The sequence below is a fragment of the Abramis brama genome, assembly GCF_963993115.1.
Source record: "Abramis brama genome assembly, chromosome: 4".
NCBI classification, from domain to species: Eukaryota; Metazoa; Chordata; class Actinopteri; order Cypriniformes; family Leuciscidae; genus Abramis; species Abramis brama.
Window position 1 is genome coordinate 52,853,315 of NC_139966.1, and position 24,365 is coordinate 52,877,679.

At 39.1% G+C, this 24,365-nt stretch overlaps 1 protein-coding gene across 7 annotated transcripts in view; it reads left to right on the forward strand.

Annotated features, from left to right (window-relative positions):
* The window catches only part of chst11 (carbohydrate (chondroitin 4) sulfotransferase 11), a 42,101-nt gene extending 21,336 nt beyond the window's left edge, over positions 1 to 20,765 (forward strand). For 5 of the 7 annotated variants that reach the window (XM_084111433.1, XM_084111434.1, XM_084111435.1 and 2 more), the window contains 2 exons: positions 419 to 504; positions 17,279 to 20,765. In XM_084111433.1, the coding sequence (XP_083967559.1) occupies positions 419 to 504; positions 17,279 to 18,133 (941 nt within the window). In that variant the 3' untranslated portion in view covers positions 18,134 to 20,765. The remainder of the gene's footprint in view (positions 1 to 418; positions 505 to 17,278) is intronic. The other 2 variants (XR_014605782.1, XR_014605783.1) reach the window with 1 other exon arrangement.
* The last annotated feature ends 3,600 nt before the right edge of the window (positions 20,766 to 24,365 follow it).

Consider the following 24,365-nt stretch of genomic DNA (forward strand, 5'->3'; position numbering starts at 1 on the left):
CAGAGCTGGTCATTAGCTTTCATCTAGTGTTATTTCAGCAGTGCCGGTCACTCTCTGCGGACTCGCTGCTGAGAGACAAACTGTAGAAAACTATTACTGTCAGTTCCAACATGGCAGAGCGTCTACAGGCATCAGCATGCTTAAATTATTCACTGCAACACACACTCTAGAGAAGTGTGTTGGAATTGAATGTATTGTTTATATGGAGATTTGTTGGATGGGTTTGCATTATTAAAGACATGCCCTTTAACTGAGGGCATCCATTCAGACAAATGTGTGTGTGTGTGTGTGTGTATTCAAGTGGGCAGATGAACACTACACTATCGATTCAACAAAAACCTGCCCTGTCAGGATTGGTTTCTTTTGCATCCAGGCTCGTCTAACAGTCCATCTCTCTCTTTCTTTGTTTTCTTTGCAGTTATGAGGCGAAACCCGTTCGCGACGGAGGGCTGCTGTCGGAAAGGCTCCAGAAACGCCCTAAAGGAGCTGTACAACCCCACACAGGTATCAGTTTGTAATTATATACATGTAGAAATTACAGTGAAACGCGGTGACAGTGTTTAAATAAGGATATGGTGACAATGAGTTCATTGTATCTCAAGTCCATCTTGTCAACCTGTAAATGAAATTTTGCAGGAATTGATTGGATATTGGAATAACATGCACCAATGAATGGTTCAAAATAATGTCAGGCTCACGTATTAGGGAGTAAATCAGGTCAGTTTTGATTTCACGGGTCTATAAGTTTTGGTCGTCTCTGCATCGAGGTCAGCGGGAAAGAATAACCTCTGGACCGTCACTGGAATGCCTGAGCACGTTACTATGGAAACATTCACATTTCATTTCCAATGTAAAACAAGCACGTCTAGAGCTTAGCCGAGCAGATTGGCTCGACCACAAAGCGGACATTATGCGAGGATTGATTTCATCCGGTTTAATTTCACCCCTCTCCCTTGTCTTTGTTTCTCACGCTCACCTTCCTGCACGTTTTCAGCCACCTCCACCTTTTCATGATTGATCGTATACCCCATTTGTTCTTCGTCGCCCGGTCGATCGTCCTGTTCCAGAAAGCAAGGAAAGAGAGTGTAGCTGTTATAGTTTGTTTTCATCTCATGTTCAAAAACTCTTTCACCTTGAGCAAACAGTCTCAGCGCTGTCAGAACGTTTTGCACGTAAAAGAAGCTGAGAACTCCAAATGTCACAGCACAAGTAGGTGGTCTCGTCTGGCACTACAAACACACATTTGTCTTTTTATCAACTTCAAATGCATTTATACTGAGCCAATGATATTTTCTATTCCTTAAAGGAATATTCTGGGTTCAGTACAAGTTAAGCTCAATAAACAACATTTGTGGCATAATGCTGATTACCACAAAAATACATTTCGACTTGTCTCTCCTTTGGCTTACAATGACACACTAACAATAGAGTGCATTAGAGCCCGTCCCCCTTTTCAGCGGCACTGGTTCCGAAATTATTATTTTTCCTATAGGTATTTTAAAATAGTCTTTGTTAAAGAGTTATAAGCCATAAACCAAATCAAGCTACGAAGTGAATCAAAAAAGTGTTTGAAAATCAGACAAAAAGACAAAGGTACAAGACTGTGTGCTTAACGGCTTTAGTGAGGGAAAGAACTACAATCCCATCAAGCACTGCAAACTACATAATCGAAACTACACTACTTATTTACAAATGTTGATTATATGTATAAAAACAATATAAGTTTATTGCAAAATATGCATATATATCAAACATTTCATTTGAGAGTGTAGGGAGATCGACTCGATTACATCATTCGCAGTGCTTCATGGGAGTGGGTGGGGCTAAAAAGCTGTGTTTTTTTTTCTCGGCTCTGATTGGTGGAATTTTCTGTACAGCATCATGGGTAATGTAGTTTTTCACCACGATTTCTGCTATTTTAAAAAATAAGCTGAAATAATGCGGGCTGACGTCTTCAGCAGAAGCAAATGCCATGCATGAACAACCTCGTAACTCACAGTATGTATGTCTTTAATGGTTTGGAACCTTATTTACCTTTTATGTATAAACTTATATTCAGTTTTACAACTTTGTTGCAAGACGACGGAACGCCATAAACCCTAAAACCCCAAAACGACTGTAAAAATTATTTAACAGCTCAAATAATACACAACTTTTAACAGAATAATTAATCTAAGTGCTGCTTTTATAAAAATATAAGCTTCTTATATATGCCTTTAAGTCCTCCAAAAATGTACCCCATTCCCTTCCAATGTAAATGCATCACTTTGATTGAGCTTGTATTGAACCTGGAATACTCTGACATTAACAATATGCGTGTTAGCATGATTTTATTGTGGGAAAAACACTTACTAAGCTTTTATATGTAAACATATCCAGATTTACAGCTTTGTTGCCATGATGACAGAACACCATAAACCCCCAAAACAACAGTAAAAACAGAGATTTATATAGGTTTACTGCTCAAATAATACACACGTTTTAACTGAAAAAGTACTTTTTCTACTTTTATGTAATCCATCCCCATTCACTTCCATTAAAAGTGCTTCACTGCAACCTCGATTTTATATGCTACAAATGTTATTAACTATTAACCTGCATTTGTCACCATTCTCTTCAGTTTTGTTTTCAGTTTGTTTTCATTTGTTCTGATTCACGTCACTCATCATCCTTGGTTACCGTCATTATTAGTTCATCCGTGTCAGCTGTGTTAGTTAAAGCATCTTATTTGAGTTTGTGTATAGGTCACCTAATCCTGCTTTGTCCGGTATCGTTAACACTGTGGTGTGTGTTTGTGTTCTCTGTATGGATCGCTACCTGTTGGATTATTATAAGTAAAGTTACCCGTTTGAATCTTTCATCTTTTGTGTCTACATCTTCCTATCTGCACGCACCCATTACAGACATATTCTCATTTAGAGATTATTTACTATGTTTATAGCCGTTTTCCTCTTTGTGACCATTGGCTGCTCCTCACATGTTGCTAATTTCAGGTTTTACAATACTTGTAGGAACATTTAGTCCCCACAACATAGACAAAGCAAACCCCACCCCCACCAACACACTGGTTTTGATGTAAATTCAAGCCTTTTAAAATGAACTAAATCCCTGGTGGATTCTGAATGCATGTACAGTATATTTTGACTGTGTTTTCCATATGCAGCAGCACGAATGTAAAGTTCCATTCATTTTTCCACAAATATGACTCTTTCTTTTTGACCACTTGCAAAGCATTTACCATACGATACGCATGAAGGCAACAGTGTTTCATTGAGTTTGGAGACACTTTTACAGGGTAATCTCGTGAATTTCAATCCTCTCCTCACACACACACACTTAGGCCTACATGTAAGTTAGCTTTACTGTGAAAGCAGCCACATTCATTCAGACTATAGAAACACTATATCCAGGAGATTCATGTTACTGCAGGCACTCAGATAAAGCTGTACACTTAATAGACAACAATACTTTACATACATTACTTATACAGTATGTGCTGTTATGATGCCTTAATGTTCAATAAGCATGCAAACACCATGCAGTAATGCAGCATTTATTATTCCACCAGCTACTAAAATTATTACACAGACTATAATAGCAGATTATTCTCTCTCTCTCTCTCTCTCTCTCTCTCTCTCTCTCTCTCTCTCTTATTCTTTTACAGGCTGTTCTCTCTGAGCAAAGCTCTTTAGTCAGGCTGTAATGTGCCTCTGTTCGGCTTTTACTGGTTCTGCTGGGTAATGAGACTTCCGCTCATCCGCCGAACGCTTCCGCTCTCTTTCTGTGCGATTGAGCAGGACAGTCTGAGACTCGTGTGCTCTGTAAATGTTACCATCTCAGCCCTAATGAGGAGACCACAAGAGATGTGCAGCTTAGCTTTAAAGCTGCGTTCACACTACCAGCGACACAATACTTTCAATAGAGAGCTGGCTATTTCTGGGAACACGAGTTACTGTGACTGTTGGGGTCAGGATAGGATAGGATGTTAGCGACGTGGCAAAGTTGAGATATGTTTATCTCTATGCCAATGAAGAGCAATTTTCGGGATCGACAACCAATAGGAGTGAAGTCAGTGGAGCGCACGTAACCCGTGGTGGAATGTCGAGACAAGATGGAGGAGAAGTTCATTTTAGTGGTCAGCAACTTTCCTATAATTTATGATATGTCTCTGTGTTGATAAAGTGGTGATACTCTCTCCGCTGACTCAGAGCCTGAATGGTTTCATAAAGCCAGATACACTGGCATTCATTTTTAATATTAAAGGGATAGTTCACCCAAAAAATGAAAATTCTGTCATTGATTACTCATCCTCACGTCGTTCCAAACCTGTAAGACCTTCGTTCATCTTCAGAACACAAATGAAGATCTTTTTAATGAAATCTGAGCGATTTCTGTCCATCCATTGATAGCTACGCAACTACCACTTTGACGCTTTAAAAAGTTCATAAAGAGATCGTAAAATGAATGAATTGAGTGATTTAGTCCAAATTTTCTGAAGAGACTCAATGTCTTTATATGATTAACAGATGAACAGAATTTAGACTTAATGACACGAGAGTAATTAACGACAAAAAATATATATAATATTTAATATATTTAATTATATATAACTATTAGACAAACAATTTTTTTTAAATACTTAAAAATTAGCCTACTTAAAATAAAATAAATTAAAGCTAAATAATGCAGTTACAAAAAGCATGTAACAAAATTACTTAAACTAAAAATAAAATGCATTGCAAGCTTATGTCCTACTTTTTTAACATCTAAAATGCTGTCTAGGAAGCTGGCTCAGCAGGTTTTGCATGAAGCTTTCGTTCATGTTAAATGTTATCATGTTTCAAGATCATGTTACAGAAATGACTTATCCAAATATCAAAGGCATCGCTGACGTATCAGTTTGAGAGAGATCGTGGGAATGAATCTATGGAGGTTGGCTCACACTCTTCTGCCCTTCATCATGCTTGATTCCATCACGGTATGTGTGTGTGTGTGATCGTGATGGCTAGAGCACCTGAGGGGTTCACACACCCCGACCGTCACAAACGATTACACAAACACGAGAAGATGCGAGATCAGACAAGCACAGAGACGTACCAAATCAAAGAGCATCTGACTCACAAACCATCAAACTGACACATGTATTTCACACTCTCTCATCTCTCCTTTTCAACCCAGAATGCCCTGTCTGATCAGTTTCACTAGGCTTTAAAAATCCTTACTGCTTTCTTTTACTGTTAGAGTCATTTGCGGCGTTCCATATTCAGATGTTTACAGACATGTGGCTTTGCTCTGGGACGGGAATTCAGCGAGCGCGAGCACAGAGAGGACACTTATGGCTTTAGATTCGGGTTCAGGATCATCAATAAATGAACTCACTGAGCTATTTTTGTATGCTAAGATTTTAGTCATGTTTATCATTGAGATACTATTGTAATTTTGGTTACACTTTACAGATAAGGTTTCATTAGTTAACTAACATGGATTAAGAATGAACAATACTTCCACAGCATTTGTTGTTAATTTCAACATTTACTAATACATTATCAAAATAACATTAATAATGCACTGTGAACTAAAATTAACAAACACTGAACATATGTAATTTTATTAAGTAACATTAACAAAGATTCAGTTTTAGTTAACTAAGAACTCTGACTTAGATGAATATGATTGAGTTAAAGGGATAGTTCACCCAAAATATTATTAAATATTAAAATTGATGAAATCCGAGAGGTTTCAAAACCATCCATAGCAGCAACGTCATAACTTTCAAGGCCCAGAAAGGTAGTAAAGACGTTTTTTGATCCCCATGAGGAAAACAGCTTAGAAATCATAACAAGTTATGTTTTTTTGAACATGTAAAAATACAGAAAGTTTTCTGTGATGGGTAGGTTTAGGGGACAGAATATAAAGTTTGTACAGTATAAAAATCCGAAAGTCTCCATAAAACATAGAAACCCAACGTGTGTGTGTGTGTGTGTGTGTTTAAGAGACTCTTTGATAATCTGGTGAAAGTTCAGTCAGCCTTTCATTAAAGTTAAACTCTTGACAGGAGATGTATAATCAAAGCATCAGATGTCTGGTGTTTCCCTCAACAGGCAGCACAGCACACAGCGCTGACATTAGTTTGTGAACTCGCTGAACTGAACTCCTCCGTGCCACTTGTCTCTGTAGCTCAGTGTAAGATGCTATTCAGGTGTGAGTGGTGGAAAATCACTGGCTTGACATTGACTTCTCAGGATCTCTTACTCTCAAACGTTTTTTTTTTTTTCCCTGGCTCTCCCACCCTCCCTCGCTTCTCCTCGTCCTCTCTTTGAGTCTCTTTCTTTCGCTGGCGTGGTGGGAAACGCGTGGTTTTATTTGTATATCTTAAGGCAGGTTTTTCAGGTGAGTCAGGATAAAAGAGGGTGTGTGTCTGTATACACACTTAGTGCTGGGGAATCACTAATGAAAAGTAGAAAAGTTGCTAACTGAAATACATTTTTCAAGTCTAGTTCATTTTAGTCAGTTTGTTCGGATGGTTGATTCTAATGAACTGGCTCTGATACTCCCATATTTCTGTAGTGATATAAAATACTTAGTAAAATATAGTGTTTATGCCTTTTTTGATTCAGGTATATAATGTAATGCAATTCATTCATTATTTTCATTCATATACATAGAATAAATTCATAAATTACAAATTATAGCAGAATAGATGTAATATTATCAAATGTATATTATAAAACGCATAAATGTATAATGATAAAACATTATATATATAATGTAAATATAGGATGTAAACCAGAATATATATAATATTATACATAATATGCTGAAATGTACAGTATATTATCAAATCTACATAAATGTACAATGTGTGTGTGTATGTCAGAATACACTTTTTTAAAACTTTACAAATGATGTCATAACCCTGGTGAGGTCACATAGTGATGTCATAGATTTCTAAGAACTAATCCTTTTAACTCATCAAAATAAGTTAAGTAATTGTAAGTTATACCATATTCGACTTTTTTTAAAGTCAGTTTAATATAATGTAAGTTGAAATGACTTATACAGCCAAGTTGATTGTACTTCACAATTTAAAGCAGCAACTGAACAATTTTTATTTTTTTACTAGATGTATCCCACAATCCTCTATCACACACCGCCAAAGCACATGGTATAGCATTTCCCTTGCCCTTTTACCCAACCTCTCAATGCTGGACCCTGTAAGGTCATGTGTGTGTGTGTGTATGTGTGTACCTGGGCAGTAGAAAGGGCACATTGGCAGTGTCGGGCAGAACCAGTGGAAACTTCCTGTTTTAGCGAGGAGGGCATTCGACACTGCACCCATTCACCCCCTCTCTCAACCTCTCCGGCTGCTCCATTCACCCTCCCTCGCGTCGAGGCTCTATTAGATAGATAGTCAGAAGAGGTCAAAGGAAGTCACATGATTAATTGCACCAGAAAATGACATTGTCATTTTTAAATAATCTATTCAGTATATCAAGAAAATGCTTTATCGTTAATCTTTGGCCTTTCCCTTAATAAGTCTATAGAATTCTTTCGCCTACTTTATTTGTTAAGCACGCACTACATGAAAGGTAATATCCCAAAAAGCATAATAGGGGCACTATTATGCTTTTTGGGATATTACCTTTCATGTAGTGTGCAATATGGCTGTTTGTATGTAAAAGCTCTGCACATTTTTAAAGACTTATTGTCTCCTAAAAGAAAGAAGCGATCCTGAACTGCCTGAGACGAGTCGTCACTAATTCACTAGTCGTCACGACTTTTACTTCCTGCTCGAACCTACATAGGTTTGTAACAAATTTGCATAATGCCAACCTATGGTCTTCATTGGCTGTCCACAAACAACATCTGCTTTGACCCGCCTTCAGATCACATCTACAATGTACGACAAACTTAATAAAAATGTACCACTTAGAAACATCATGCTCAAGTCGTGCTTTTGACGGTGGTTCAAGTTGATCAGATGCTTCTTCCAATGTTTCATAATTGGACTCGGACTCAAATTGATATAGTAAAACCAACGTCATCTTTACAGTGTGTCAAGTTCTGAGGAAGCTTCTGGAGCTGAAATTACGATATAATGATGGGCGTTTCATTTCTGACACACACTGTAAGTGATAGACCAATCAAAACAGACTGGGCCGTTTGACCAATCAGAGCAGAGTAGACCAATCATAACAGACTGAACCATTTGACCAATCAGAGAAGAGTAGACCAATCACAACAGACTGGGCCATCTGACCAATCAGAGCAGAGTAGACCAATCACAACAGACTGGGCCATCTGACCAATCAGAGCAGAGTAGACCAATCACAACAGACTGGACCATCTGACCAATCAGAGCAGAGTAGACCAATCATAACAGACTGGGCCATCTGACCAATCAGAGCAGAGTAGACCAATCACAACAGACTGGACCATCTGACCAATCAGAGCAGAGTAGACCAATCACAACAGACTGAACCGTTTGACCAATCAGAGCAGAGTAGACCAATCACAACAGACTGGGCCATCTGACCAATCAGAGCAGAGTAGACCAATCACAACAGACTGGACCATCTGACCAATCAGAGCAGAGTAGACCAATCACAACAGACTGGGCCATCTGACCAATCAGAGCAGAGTAGACCAATCACAACAGACTGGACCATCTGACCAATCAGAGCAGAGTAGACCAAGGAGGGGTTTAGAGAGACCTAATCCTTAATCGAACCATTTCAGACATTGTGAGAAAAAAGCGGATGTTGCAATGTAGAAAACTTAATTGTTTTTGGACTTTGGACGCATGTAAACCTATTGTAGGAGACCCTCTGAAACAAAACTAGGAACCTTTAAAACAGCATAATAGGGGCACTTTAAACCCCACCCATATGTGAATGATGTAAAATTTTACACAGTGAAAGGATTGATTGTATTGTGGAATTATGCAATAATGGAGTCATGCTATGATGCAACACTGGAGTGACATAGTCTTACAGTGGCTTGACCTTTTTAGTAGGTTGTTAAACTAAAGTGTCAGAACGTATTTTTTTATGAGAAAGAACGCGACCATCCCTGCTGTGCGGGCTGTTAGCGAAATCATGGAAAAGTTGGTTCAGCTTTTACAGTTCGGAAAAGTTGATTAGGTCTCATAAAGTCTCTTGTGTACGAGGGTTTGCGGGCAGAAGAGCGTTCGCCTCGTTCTCCTCCTCTCATTGACACGGGATCAATTTTCCTGCAGCAGCACTAAATCAAACCCTCCGCTTTAAGAGATAGACAAGAGATCCGTCAAGACGAGTGGCGCGTGAGTCAGGGAGCGCTGGGAGTGTGAGGGGGAGAGACTCACAAGGACACCTTTATCAGCACTGCGTGTGTGTGTGTGTGTGTGTGTGTGTGAAAATGTGTATGCGATGTCTAAAAAGTGCACAGAGAGGTATTAACTGTCTCGCAGTGCAGGACTCCGAGAGCTGGCATGCAGTTTGGTGTTTACTGAGCAAATACAGACACGCACACACACTCATACTAGCGCAGTGCTCAGCTGGACTCGCTGGCCGCTCACAGCCACAGCGCAGCAGGCATGAGTCATCATCATCGGCACAGCAACAGCGGCTGCGGGGCTGTGCTGGAATGGCACAATTCTGCTAGATATGATTAAGACGATCAGATTCTATTAAAGGGATAGTTCACCAAAAAATGAAAATTAGCCCATGATTTACTCACCCTCAAGTCACCCTTGGTGTATATGACATTCTTCTTTCAGACGAATACAATCGGAGTTATATTAAAAAAATGTCCTGGCTCTTCCAAGCTTTATAATGGCAGTGAATGGTTGTTTTGAAGTCCATAAAAGTGCATCTATCCATCAAAAAAGTGCTCCACACGGCCCCGGCCCAGATATCACACGCACGTCTGCAAGATGTCTGTTAAAGATCACTTCATCTGGAAAGCATCTGCTGTTTACTAACATCTGATAGACATCTTTAAGATGTCAGTTTAACATACATTCTAAATCATTACATCTTAAAGACATTTCCTTAACGTCTATTTGACATCTGACAGGAAACGTCCTATAGACGCATTGCAGATGAGCAGAAAATACATCTTCCGCATGTAAACACGCACATCAAATAGACGTCTCCGTGATGTACGTGTGCTATCTGGGGGGGGGGAGTTAATAAAGGCTTTCGTTTGGCCGGAAGCTAGTTATTTTACTTTATAAAATTTTAAATAAGAATATTTTTCTTACACAAACGCATCGCTTTGTTTCAGAAGGCCTTTATTAACCCCCCAGAGCCGTGTGGAGCACTTTTATGATGGATAGATGCACTTTATGATGGATAGATGCACTTTTATGATGGATAGATGCACTTTATGATGGATAGATGCACTTTTGTGATGGATAGATGCACTTTTATGATGGATAGATGCACTTTATGATGGATAGATGCACTTTTATGATGGATAGATGCACTTTATGATGGATAGATGCACTTTTATGATGGATAGATGCACTTTATGATGGATAGATGCACTTTATGATGGATAGATGCACTTTTATGATGGATAGATGCACTTTATGATGGATAGATGCACTTTTATGATGGATAGATGCACTTTATGATGGATAGATGCACTTTTATGATGGATAGATGCACTTTATGATGGATAGATGACTAGACACTTGGATGGATAGATGGATAGATAGACACTTTTATGGACTTCAAAACAGAAACAACCATTTACTGCCATTATAAAGCTTGAAAGAGCCAGGACATTTTTTATTATAACTCCGATTGTATTCGTCTGAAAGAAGAATGTCATATACACCTAGGATGGCTTGACGGTGAGTAAATCATGAGCTAATTACATTTTTTGGGGTGAACTATCCTTTAAGGCTTGTAAAAACAAATTAATGTTCTTCTAGGTTTGGAACAGCATACTTTTGGTAACACTTTATTTTTTACAGTGTCCTTGTTACATAATATGTTAGTAACAGTAAAGTATGCATAATTACATGCAACTAACCCCAAATCAAACCCTATTCCTAACCCACACCATGTTGTTAATATTAATATTACTCAGTACTCAAATGTATAATCACACTATAACAAGGACACCTTAAAATAAAGCGTAAAAAATTTCTTTAAAAATATCATAGAACATTTTACAATAATATAATATAATAGAACTGTTAATGTATATCTTATGTGTACAGAAGTGCAGAATTTTACTCAGTCTGTCGTTTTATTGTGGACTTCTCCAGCAAGGAAATCAAATTTATTCTCCAGTTAAACTTGGGCCCTCTGAGTGTGCTAATCTCTCTCTCTGAGCTCATATAAATGGATGATAAACCTCAGCGCGGGGACAGATGGAGAGAAGGCTTTGACTTTCTTTAATAATTCATCTCACGCTTATAAGAGCTAGCCTCTATAAAAGCAACTGAGGTCGCCGCAGTCACAGGGTCAAACCACAACCTGTTTATGACTGTGAGAGACTGAGAATGAATCTCCTGAAAAGCATAAGCTACAAACGTTGAATGAGACATTAGTGGGTGTTTCTTCAACTACAGGCACAGGTTGATTTTTATGCAATCTTACAGATTTCAACTTTCAACAGGACTAAAAATAAACAAATAATTAAATAAAATAACATGTTGGTTTCTCAACTGATTTCTTAACTATAATTACTACAAATAAAACTATAAAAATAAATAAAGAACAATGTATCAAAAATAAATAAAAACTAAACAGACATTAGTACAAAAATAGACAAAATAGTAATAAAATAAAAGCAACTTTCAACAAGACTTTCGATGTTAAATTATGAAAATCCATCATGTTTATCATCAACTAAAGATCTAAAAAATAAAACATTCCAAACATTAAAACTGAATCATAAAATATTTAAACATTTATGATGTGGAAATTATTTGCATCATTTTTACACAAACAACCACTTAAAATATTATTATATTCAAAATGTACTAAAAATGTTTTTCATTTCAAGTTGTAATAGGCAAATTAATTCATTTTAAATGTATTTAATAATGCATACTTTTGTTTACATAACATGTTAACTACGAAATTGGCATTTTACATTTTTTTAAAATGTAATTTCCATTATTTGACACTCTGATGGAAATCATAATGACTTTCATAACAAAAATGTCAGAATTCTCCTTTAAATCTATTTATTTCCAAGGCTGAACAGTATTTGTATACAAATTAGGTAAATGAGAGTGTGAAAAGTATTTTGAAGAGAGTTTACTTTCTAAAAATCCACAGGGCCCATATACTGCCGCTCTCTCCTGGTGGGCACACAGACGCTCTGAATATATGATTAGTAATGCTTTGCTCCTGGTGCTGTTTATGTTTGCTTCTTACGGTGTTTCGCAGGCTCTCTATTTCAGGAAAGATAAATGAGAGCTCATCAGCGTATAGCGCACACAAACACAAACGTACCTCAAACACGCTCGCACACATCGGCTCTCAGCGCTCTGTTGTTGTGCATCGACTTGACAAAATGTTACAATTACCGCAGGCTACTGCCAGCTGTGTTTTACTGTGGGATTTGAATCTCATTAAAGGTGAGCGTGGTAATTTTTTCCTCATTAAAGTTTAACAAATAAATTAGGGGTACTTTTGGAAAAATATGTTTTTAAACCCATTATTCGACAGATTCGCCTATTAAATAATTTAATTGATCTTTTGTTAATGCATCTTACTACTGAATGCAAATATGTTATTTCCCACAAACCTCTGCCAGAGTTTAGGCAGGTGTGTGTGTGTGTGTGTGTGTGTCATTCTGGGATTATTGTAATGTGAATGCATTCCAGCTATCTAATTGCAGAGGAGAGCAGCTATAGCTGTGTTGGTGTGCTGGGAATAAATGAGCTCAGGGCGTCTACAGACTGACAGAAGCAGCATGTGAACGTGTGTTTGTGTCTGAGAGAGAGATACTGAGAGAGACAGAGAGAAACAAAGAGAGACAGGGTGAGAGAGAGCCCATACATCTTAGCATCCTTGTCTGCTCTGTGATAATGAGGTGAAAGTGTGTGTGAAAGATTGATGATGGATCTGTGTGAGTACAGGAGAAAGAAAGACAACAATAGATAAAACCTGTGAAAGGTAGCCTCAGTTAGGATACTGGGCTAAAACTGGTTCTGTTTACAAATGGTCAATCAATATGTTATTTTTGGTGAGTGTCTATCTATTATAGCTCATCTCTCTCTCTCTCTATATATATATACTTAAATTTAAAAATTATATATATAAAAATATATTTTATATTTTAGTTCAAATGTATATATATATATTTTTTTGTTGTTGCATAATATAAAAATAAAACAATATTTGAAATTAATTATGATAAAATTAATCAATATGAAACAAATAATTCGACCTTTATAACCTTGAATTTATATACACAATGTTGCTGCTATAAAATGAAAATGTTATATAATAATTACCTATATAATTTAAAATAATGAATTAATAAAATCATCATTTTGAAAAATAAATCTGTAAATGTTTTATATTTTTGATGCACAAAATTTAAGCAATAATGTTTTTTATACATAATTACAAAATTTATTTGAACATTGAACGGAATGAAAAAAAAATGAAAAAAAAAAAATGTAGATAGCAATTTCTTCTTCATCCTGTAATCCTATAATCCTATTTTAATTGTAAAATTATTTATTATAATAAAAAAGCCAATTGGACATAGCGCACAAGGGTTTGAAATCTAGGATTTGAAGTTGCTCTCCAGTGACAGCTCTGGTGATATATTGGTCGACCACTACTTTCTGGCATTACGAAAGTCATCATGTTTGATATTTACTCCCATCACTGTCACTATGATTACAGTCATTATTAATAGCTATCGTGACAATAGAAAAGGGGCTTGAGTTATTTATCCATACAGGCAGTATTCGAGATGCTCCTATAGGCTGTTGGTAAATGTAATTGTCAATCCCAAACACTGACTCAGTGAATGTAGCTTTGGTCAACGATATGTGTAGCTGTTGTTAGACCTCTCAACACACAGCTCACGATCACAAACAGTCTGTGCTTTGAACCGGCCCTGTGGACGTACGGATGTGTAGATGCCATGGTCGATTGTGTTCCAGAGCAGAGAAAGAGGAGAAGAAAGCAGAAAACAGGCTTGTAGAAATGGACCGCAAAATAGCTGCAGAGGTTTTTCAGGGAACTAAACCAGGAGTCACCGAACCTTGATTTCCCTCACATTTACCGCTCTCCATTTCCTTTTTTTTCCACTTATGACCCCATTTCTCCTATCTATACCCCTGCATAATGGAGTTCAGGCCCGATGGCATCATGGCAGGAAAACCAGCTCAAGCTTTTATATCAAGGTTTACTATTACCAAAGTCCTGACGTGTCTGCAGAAACTAGAGTGGACACTATATCATTAGCTATATATGTATGAAGAGACTAGGATTCCCAGAAAAGCTCTGAGCGTTTGGAAACGGCTCTGCCACACACTCGCCTGATGCGGCTCTGTGTGGAGTTTTAGCAATTTAATTGAGCTACTGAGTGTGTAAAGAGAGAATTCATTTCATTATTCATTCCAATTAATTCTTTCATTAGACACAAGACATGCCTGCCGCCCATAAACTGGGAAACACTCATTTCTAACACCCAAATAAAATGCATAACGTCTATAAAAATGTAATGAAATAGTTCATGCAAAAATCTAGGGCTGCCCCTGTCCAAAGATTGTCCTAGTCAACTGGTAGTCATTCATTGAAGTCATTAGACGACTAGTAGCACATTTATGATAATAATAGCTATTTTAAACGTCATGCAGTAAACACGGGACTAATTTAGCTTGGATATGCGCCTAATAATAGCACATATTTATCTAGGTTAATGTTAGACTGAGAGGTGAGAGATGTAAAGTGACTAACCTTAGGCTACAAATGTTAATGCATGTTTGAGGTCGATGAATGAATTGCCTGTAGAGTTTGCTTGTCACTTTTCTTTGGATTCGGTGAATTGTTCACGCTGCTATTTTCCATACAATGAAAGTTGGCTGAGATGGTTGCTGTCAAGCTTCAAAAATAACAAAAAGCACCATGAAAGTACAATAAATCTAATCAATAATATTTCTTACAAAGATGCAGTGGAATGAAAAAAACATTTGTGGAAGAAAGAAAGTCATACAGGTTTGGAATTACATGAGAGAATCTTCAATTTTGAGTGAACTAAGAATAAAAGTGTGCACAACCTGAACTTATGCAAAGACATGGTTTTGGTTTCCATTTGAATTGATATGCTGATAAGGCGTGCTTTATTCTAGGAATCTTTGAAACAGTCTTAAATACTGTACATAAAACTCTGGGGAAATTCCACTGAAACAGAGCGCACAAACGAATGAGAGTGGGTGTGTATAAACGAGAGTGAAAAAGGCTGAGAGTGAGAGAGAGAGAGTGAGAGAGAGAGAGAGAGAGAGAGAGAGAGTATGTGGGTGGCTGTTCCCTTTTTAAATGTTACATTGCATGCAGAAACTTGATGAAACCTAGTGAAACTAGAGCTAGAGATATCTAATTTAACTACTAAAGAACATCTAAAACAGGAATAGTCCATTTACAATTAATTACTCACCTCATTATTAGAAACATGCTTCGGGAGACTTTCTTTTTCCTAAAAGTAAGTTTAGCAGATGATGCTCCTTTCCATACAATGTTAGACAGACATACAGATAGATGGATGGATGGATGGATGGATGGATGGATGGATGGATGGATGGATGGATGGATGGAGGGACGGACAGACAGACAGACAGACAGACAGACAGATAGTGGATGGATGGATGGATGGATGGATAGATAGACAGACAGACAGACAGACAGACAGACAGACAGACAGATAGTGGATGGATGGATGGATGGATGGATAGATAGACAGACAGACAGACAGACAGACAGACAGACAGACAGACAGATAGTGGATGGATGGATAGTGGATGGATGGAGTTAGAGAGTGAGAGAGAGAGAAATTGAATTTTAATAGCACAACATTTCATTCCTTTCCACATCTGAATGACTAGAAACCCTTCTAAATAGATGCTAAATACTGCATTGGTAGTCTTAAATTCACCACTGACCTGTAAGGCTGACCTTTAACTTTTGAACCCTATTGAGCAGATTGAGGGAAGGGTCAACACAGCTCAGCAAGATTCCACTTTCACTGCCTCAGGCCTTCAGCAGAACCTTTCACACGTCTTGGGTTTGTTTGATATGGTGAGATGGTGTTTGTTCACTGCTTTTGTTATAGGGTGGAAGAAGTTCAGGATTTTAGGAGCACTCTTAAATAGGATACACACCCCAAAATAGCACAGCTCGCGGGATGCAACTTACGTCTGACTGCAATAGAATATGAAGTTAGCAAGTTGCTATCATGTCATGCGCAAATATTAAAAAACAGTCTATCTTAATTTAAATAAACTCTTTTGGAAAGCATATACTTATCTCACCTTTGTCCACCATCATGGATGCTTTTTTTCCCAAACTGAGTTTCGCAATACATTGTATTATCTGCATAAAATTCAGTGCTACATGAGGTATCTTGTATATGTAAGTTAATGTAAAATTAAGATTATTTTTTACTGTTTAGCATTTAGCATTTTTATAAAGAGGTAAAAATTCACAAGATCAATTACAATTATTTTATTGACAGCCATAGTTTTAAAAAGTAAGAAATCAAAATAACACAAAGTAAATAGTCTCAAGATAATATTTTAATAATTTGCTTTAGCTTCAGTACAGTGACAATATAAAAGAAATTTAGAAAAACGACATGTGATGTTTTAATATTTTTCTCATGCCTTCCTACAAAGTTACTCTAATTAAACAGCTAATATTTAAAATGACAGGATGCTGTGTTAAAACTTTCACGAGTTAAAACTAATCTGTGCAGGGTGGAAGATCTCCAGGAGCAGAATTAAGAATTAAGTGCCCCTGCTGTAGAGAATTTAAGCTAAGATTTTAATGATATTGTCTGGTGCCAAACTTTCCCTCTTATGGCTGTCTGCTGATTTATGGTCTTCACAGGGCTTTAAATGGCACGTGGGAAATGAGTCTTTACATTTATATTCCCATTTATGCAAACGCTTTATCCAAAGCGTCTTACATTGCATTGAAGGTCTACATTTTATCAGTTCATGCCTTAGGAAATCGAACCAATGATCTTGGTGTTGCTGGTGCTATGCTCTACTGTTTGAGCTACTGTTTCACCCTGTTCTTCTTCTCTTTCTCAGGCCGAGTTCTCAGCGGCGGCGGTGTTGCATCAGGCCCGGCGGGATCAGGTGGCGGACACGTGTCGTGCCCACAGCGCGTCCAGCCGCAAGCGCCGCGTCCTGACCCCCAGCGACCTCAAGCACCTAGTGGTGGACGAGGAGCACGAGCTCATCTACTGCTACGTGCCGAAAGTGGCCTGCACCAACTGGAAGCGGGTCATGATGGTGCTGAGCAGTCGGGGCAAGTACAGCGACCCAATGGAGATTCCGTCCAACGAGGCCCACATCCCCTCCAACCTCAAGACCCTCAACCAGTATAGCATCCCCGATATCAACCACCGGCTCAAGAACTACCTCAAGTTCCTCTTCGTGCGCGAGCCCTTCGAGCGGTTGGTGTCGGCCTACCGCAACAAGTTCACGCTCCGCTACAACACCTCGTTCCACAAACGCTACGGGACAAAGATCGTGCGCCGGTACCGCAAGAACGCCACAGCCGAGGCGCTGCAGAGCGGTGCCGACGTCAAGTTCCAGGAGTTCGCCGATTACCTGGTGGACCCGGGCACTCAGAGAGAGGCTCCGCTCAACGAACACTGGCAGACAGTCTACTCGCTCTGCCACCCCTGCCACATCCACTACGACCTGGTGGGCAAGTACGAGACTCTGGAGGAGGACGCCAACTACGTGCTCAAGCTGGCAGGGGTAGGCGACTCATTGCACTTCCCGTCGTACGCCAAATCCACCCGTACCACCGACCAAATGGCGGCCATGTTTTTCAACAACATCAGCTCCCAGCAGCAAAGCCAACTCTACCAACTCTACAAACTGGACTTTCTTATGTTCAACTACTCCATTCCCAGCTACCTAAAACTGCAGTAAACACAGATACGCAGTTGCGCACACGTTCCGAGCTCGTTCAACGAGGTTGATCAATGGGAGAATGGCCATGGCCGAAAGACACAGGCGGGGGAATCAACCAAGCACCTAAATGTAAAATTGTATTTAAATCCGCTGGGATGGTTGCATTATTTCGAAACAACCAAGGAGCTGTCGGTCAACTGCAAATGCGTAAAGTGGACCACTCAAAAGTGGTCTTTTGAAACTGAAGTCCTGATGTATTCGCCTATTGAATTGTACATTATCAGTGTAAAGGCTCCTGTTCCCAATCATCAAAAGCAATATGACATATTCTGAGCTGTACCAGCTCAACTGGTTTATCTATTAATATACTCTGCCAGCCATCGCCATTATCGAAGCTTCACAGAAAGGAGCGGCTAGACTAATAATAAGACTTGAGATACAATCAGACTTCAGTTCCTCACTTCTAATTTCGTGTTCCCTTTGGAAGTTCCCTCTCTTTTCTCCCATACTCAGACGGCCTTTGTGTGCGTGTATTTATACGGTGCATATATGAAGATGCACGCTAAAATAAGAATGACAAAAAAAGAGGCATTGAATGATGCCTTTTTGAAGGGGCGTGTACATTTGTGAGTGACCGCAGGGGCTCCGCCCACTGGGTCAGTCAGGGAGCATCTGTAGCAGTCGGGAGGTCAGAGGTCACTGCGAGTTGGCCTCAAGCACACTGTTCCCACAACCCCTCCTCCCTTGGTTGGTCTTCGGTAAATGTAAGAATTTTGGGTGTTTTGTTTTACTTTGTATTTGTTTATGATGGAAAAGGTTGCTGCGAGCAGCACGCTATAATATTATTTGAATTACTGTGTGAAATAGAGATGAGAAAGAATTTTGTTTCCAGGAAAGGAAATCAGCTTAGCGCTAGAGGTTTAATTGTTATAATTTGTTCATATTTCTTCTTGCCTCATATGCAGAACACAGTTGCTGGGATACCTCGCTGGTTGTTTTGTGACGGGTGTACGGAAACGGGCAGGACTTTGTTTTCTGAGCTGTTCTCATGGGAAGTTTCACACAGTTGTGTGCGTTTGAGAGAGAGAGAGAGAGAGAGAGAGAGAGAATGCAGACAAATCTGTTCCATCCATTAGATGATTTAAACGTCTTTCTCAATTTGAGAAGGTTAAAGGAACACCCTTTAATTTAGCCAGCTGTCTTTTATGACCATGATTTGCTTTGATGCTGCACAAAAATGATAAAAAATTGCTTATTTATGTGCGCGATGGCCACAAGTGGGTGTGTCCAAGTGCTTTATCTCAGTGTCTTTCTACCAAATCTTGACTCTGGCTGGCAAAGGTAACGGATAAAAGGCTTCTTTCAGCTTTCTCTCTCCCCACATCTCTCTACTTTTTAGGAAAAGTCCTGGGTTTATTTGGCCTGAATAAGTGAGCAGGATTTTTTAGTCCTGTAGAGCAGGGTCTTTAATGAAGACCACACACACTTGTGGCAGCCTCTTGCATGCAGTGTGTAAAACGTGGCAGAAAAAAAAAAGCAAAGGAAAAGAAAAAAATCGGACAAACCCAAGCTACGTTATCAACTTCTCTTTTTCCCTCTCAATTCACTCTATGTCTGCTGCTGTTCCTTTCTCACGCTAAATCTTATCCCTAAGCTTCCTCATCATTCAGAAAACAGTAAAACCATTCATGGATTTGTCAAAGTCATAATTACAAAACTCATTTCTTGTCATCTAGTAATTATGCTAACTGATTGGCTGGTTAGGACAAATACTCAGATTGAAATGCAAGAGATTCGAGTAGATAAATTTAGCGTATTATCCTTCACAAAAGACACAGAAACCCTTTGTCTGGTTCTAGTAGTTCTTAGAATGCCTGTTCAAATCTCATCTAACCTCTTCGCCAGAGCAGGAAATTAATCCTCAAGTCTGAACTTCTTTTTTGAATCATCAGCTCAGAAAACAAAGTGTGCCTGAATGGTTTCGCAGTTTTTCAAAACTGTTTATTTCATTTGTTCTGTAACAACAAACACGGTACAGCCTCATTAGCGCCCACACGACAGCCACGCTAATACATGCATTAGCGCCCACATTAGCAGGCACAGTGCCTTTCAAACTGTCACTCTATCACATGTAGTACAGCACACTCTCATTGCATGCAACTTGCATTTTTAGAAATAAAAAAACAAAAAACAAACATGATTTGCTTGATTTATGATTCATGCATCCAGCTGAGGACATTCCCAGACTGAGGTTTTATCATATTTAGCTAACTTAGCTAATTTTCACACTTACAGAACAGCTAGGCTTACCATGCACACATGCTCACGTGGCTTACCTGTTTCTCTATGTGCCTGTTTAATAATCAATGTATACATTGGTCCAATGTTTCCGTATTTGTTTTCTGTGAGCATCACTTTCTTCTCAAACATTTTCTTAAATTCATCCACAGTCTAATTTATTTATTTATTCCTCCTCGGTATTCAGGATGGACTCTGGTGGGTCACGGGTCGGACCCTCGCACTGTAAATGGGAAAAATACAAACCAAGTGAACTGTCAGATCAATGCGCTCCCTGGAGAACGCGCTCACACTGTCTCTCTATCTCTTTTTCTCTCCTGTTTTCTCAATAAAGCTGAAACTGAACCCCTTAGTGGCCAATTTGTCACTGTCTCTGTCTCCACATAATCATTAAACTCAAGTGAAAATGTTGTCACTTGTTAAAGGGATCTTTTTATCACAGCTGTTCCTCCTCATTTGGTATGGATTCCGGCGTTTTATGCTAAGACGATCTATTGGAAATCTTTCTTTGAACCCTGCACCACACGGCCCTTCTCACAGTTTCTTATAGGGGATTTGTTCAATTACAAACTTCCTTAAATCCCCAAAACTTAATGAGACTTATACAAAATAAGCAGAGGCTGAATGTAAACCCTCACCTTTGGATAAACAACTTTTAAGTTTGTCTGTGAGCTTATAGTGCAGTTTTTAAAGCCATTTATGACTCCTGTAGCTCAACTGGTTGAATTTGTTGCCAGTAATGCCAAGGTTCAGCTTTGTGCCTGAAAAAGTAAACATGGGAACAAATAAGAATACACCAATGCATCGGCCAATAAAAGCAATTATTTTCACTATCTAGCCGATTGTTTAAAAACAGCTGTTTATCAGGGCCGATTATATCCTATCAATCAAAAGGGGGTGCAAAAATGTGTCGGACTGCAACTCATACTGTGTGTGAAGAAAATTGCTGTGTCCCAATTCAGACACTGCATCGTTCAAAGGCCGATTGCTTCACCGCGGCGAAGGATGTCCTATTTCGAAGGCTCCTTCAAATGCGGCCTTCTTTCCCCGCGCCATGAAAGATAAAAGGACACCGGCCTATTATTTTGGTATGAACATTTCAGATAAACCCTTCGCTAAACGGCATTTAAAAACAAACTGAGCTGTGGTTGGTTGCTGTTGTTGTTGATCAACAATAGGGCATTGAGTTTGATACTTTTTAGGCACTGACCGAATTGCCTCGGTACCATCGAGTATCAAAAAATGTCTTGTCGTTCAGTACCAAATTAAGATACCTAGAGGGTAAATCTTGTCAACGTCAGAGAGCCAATAAGTATGCAGCATGATTGGCTGTGGCGAGGCTTCAAGGAAAAACACTAGTTTACGCCCGGAGACGTGGCTCACGTGAGGCTGTAGTGTAGTCCCAACCCCCATACGTGGAAAAGATCAAAAGTGTGGCTACTTTTCACCAGGCACGATGTCAACAGCGCGCGGTGCAATATTTGCGACAAGATAATCGCTGCCAAGGCCGGCAACACGACAAATCTGAAGCAGCACTTGAAAGTGCACGGAATAAACTTAAGAGCAGAAAGTTGCTCCGTCTTTGACTGTCTTCGACTACGAGTCGGCAATGTCAACCGTCAGCACTGACTCAAGAAACACTGACTCTTATTAAAACGGATTTCATTAAATTGGTATTGAAAATAGTATCGTTCAGGAACTGGTATCGAAGTCTAGGTATCGGTTGAACATTTTTGAACGATACCCAGCCCTAATCAACAATATGCTCCTTTATAAGTGGGAGGAATAAGTTTCAAACTCAAAGTAAACTAGACTTTAATTGTCAAATGTGTGGTTTTGCAAGACTAAATACTCCCCAACAATATCATCATTACTTTATCAAAGAACCCAGCTTTTAGCCTCTTAACAAGGCCATGTTTTTGAATCTTTAACAATATTGCTGACCTTGTGGTGCTGGCAGGGCCTCTCAGATCTTGTGGTGAGTCCAGATGGGTCTGGTTATATGAGCGCCCTGCTATATCCCAGCGAGACTTAAAGTGGGACCTTTGAAGATTTGATGCGAGAGGAAACGCAAAAGCGTGCCAAGCTTTTGTGTCACATAGGTGCAACAGATCTGCATTTTGGGCTGCCAGAGAAATGTGTCTCACTCCACTGTGAAGAAAGATTCATGAACGATTTTGCGCTTCAGTAGCGGGTTGTCACTTTGGTGTCAAGAGCGAGATTGCAGCCAAAACCTAACTTCTCATCGAAAATCCTGAGCTTTGGGTTTTTTTTGTTGCTGAATCTGCAATTCTCATGAAAATTTGCCACCACACCTGCTATGGTCTCCTACCAGAAGCCTCCGCTCCACCCTCCACCGTAACCTCTCGGTTATGCTCAGAATACACCATTCGTTTGCCATTGGGGGTGGAAGTTCATCCTTTGAATTAACCCGGGTCCTTCAGCCACATCAAACTTGGCACCGCAAACTGTTCTCAGCGAACACGTGCAAGGTCAAGTTGGCAGCAGTTCTCTGTCATTATCCAACATATGAAGGGCTGAAATGATGATGTTGCTTGGAAGTTAGATGTTGTTCCCTTAGGGACCGCTACACTGTTTACTGCTAATATGCAGGCGTAGCTGAAAACCACTATGATTTGGTATAATCTCTCAGCTCTAAAAGCCAACCAAAAGACTTGCAAGATATTTTCAATGAAGTGTCCCTTAATTCCCAAGGATGAAATTGGTTGTGGTTCAATCACAGCTTAGAAGATTTTCCGTCCATCCATTTCCCTAAGAAGTGTTTCTCAGTGCTGTATACTTGATTAATCCATAGTAATCCATTTGCACAACAGTTGAACTCCTTCGACCCTTTGCCTTGACTTCAGTCGAGGAGGAATTTCACACCTGAATGGCAGAAACCGCTCTCCGTTGGCACCTAAGCATGACAGAGAATGACAACTTTCTCTCTCATGGCTGAATTTAGCAAGTACTGACAATTAAGATAAAGAGGGTGAAGTGAACAAAATCAGAACGAGTATTTTAAGTTAAAGTCATGACAGTTTACCCACATGAGAAACTCATACAGGTTTGGAACGACATGAGGGTGAGCAAACGACTTTTCATTTTTGGGTGGACTATCCATTCAAAATATTCCTGAACTGGAATACATTTCAAAATTATTTCAGGTCAAAATGGTTCTGGATGGAGAAATAAAAGTGACCACAGCATGTTGTACAGTCCAACGGCCCTCAGAATTGATTGAAGTGGATTTGTTGGATGATGTCCTTCAGTCTAAACTATCATTTTGGCTTGTATTTAACTTTCATCTCTCACGCCCGTGCCAGGAAACGACTCCAAATCCAATCGTTAAATGCACTCAATGATTAGGATGGCAAAGGTTGTGTTGGAAGAGTGGGCGTTGTGTCAACTTAAAGGGTTAGTTCACCCAAAAATGAAAAATGAGAATTTTAATTTTTGGGTGAACTAACCCTTTAAGACTGACTTTATTTCCATTGTTCATTGCTGATTATAGTGTCAGAAAAAGGCAAGGTTATGCTGTTATATAAAAGGGAAAAGTCTTAGATCGTTAAAGCGATAGTCCTTAAGAGTTTTCCACTGTTTAACAATAAATTTAACATCACAACCCTACTGGAAAAAAATCTGGTCAGGTAATGCTTGAAGGGAAAATATCATCTCAGATCTAATGAAACTGAATGGGGATCTGGGCTGTCAAGGTTTGTTCCTCACACAAAGGTACAAAAGGGTAGCTGTTTTTTCCTAATCCAAGGTGGTCTACCAGAATTTACCAGCTTGACCAAGAAGGTCTACCAGGCCAAAACCGGGTCCACCATTTGGGAGTCAAGCTAGTGAACTATTCAGACCAGCTTGGACTAACTAGAGACCATGTAAAACAGCTACCACCTTTTTTCCAACAGGAAACAACATAAACCCACAAAATCAAAGCCAATTT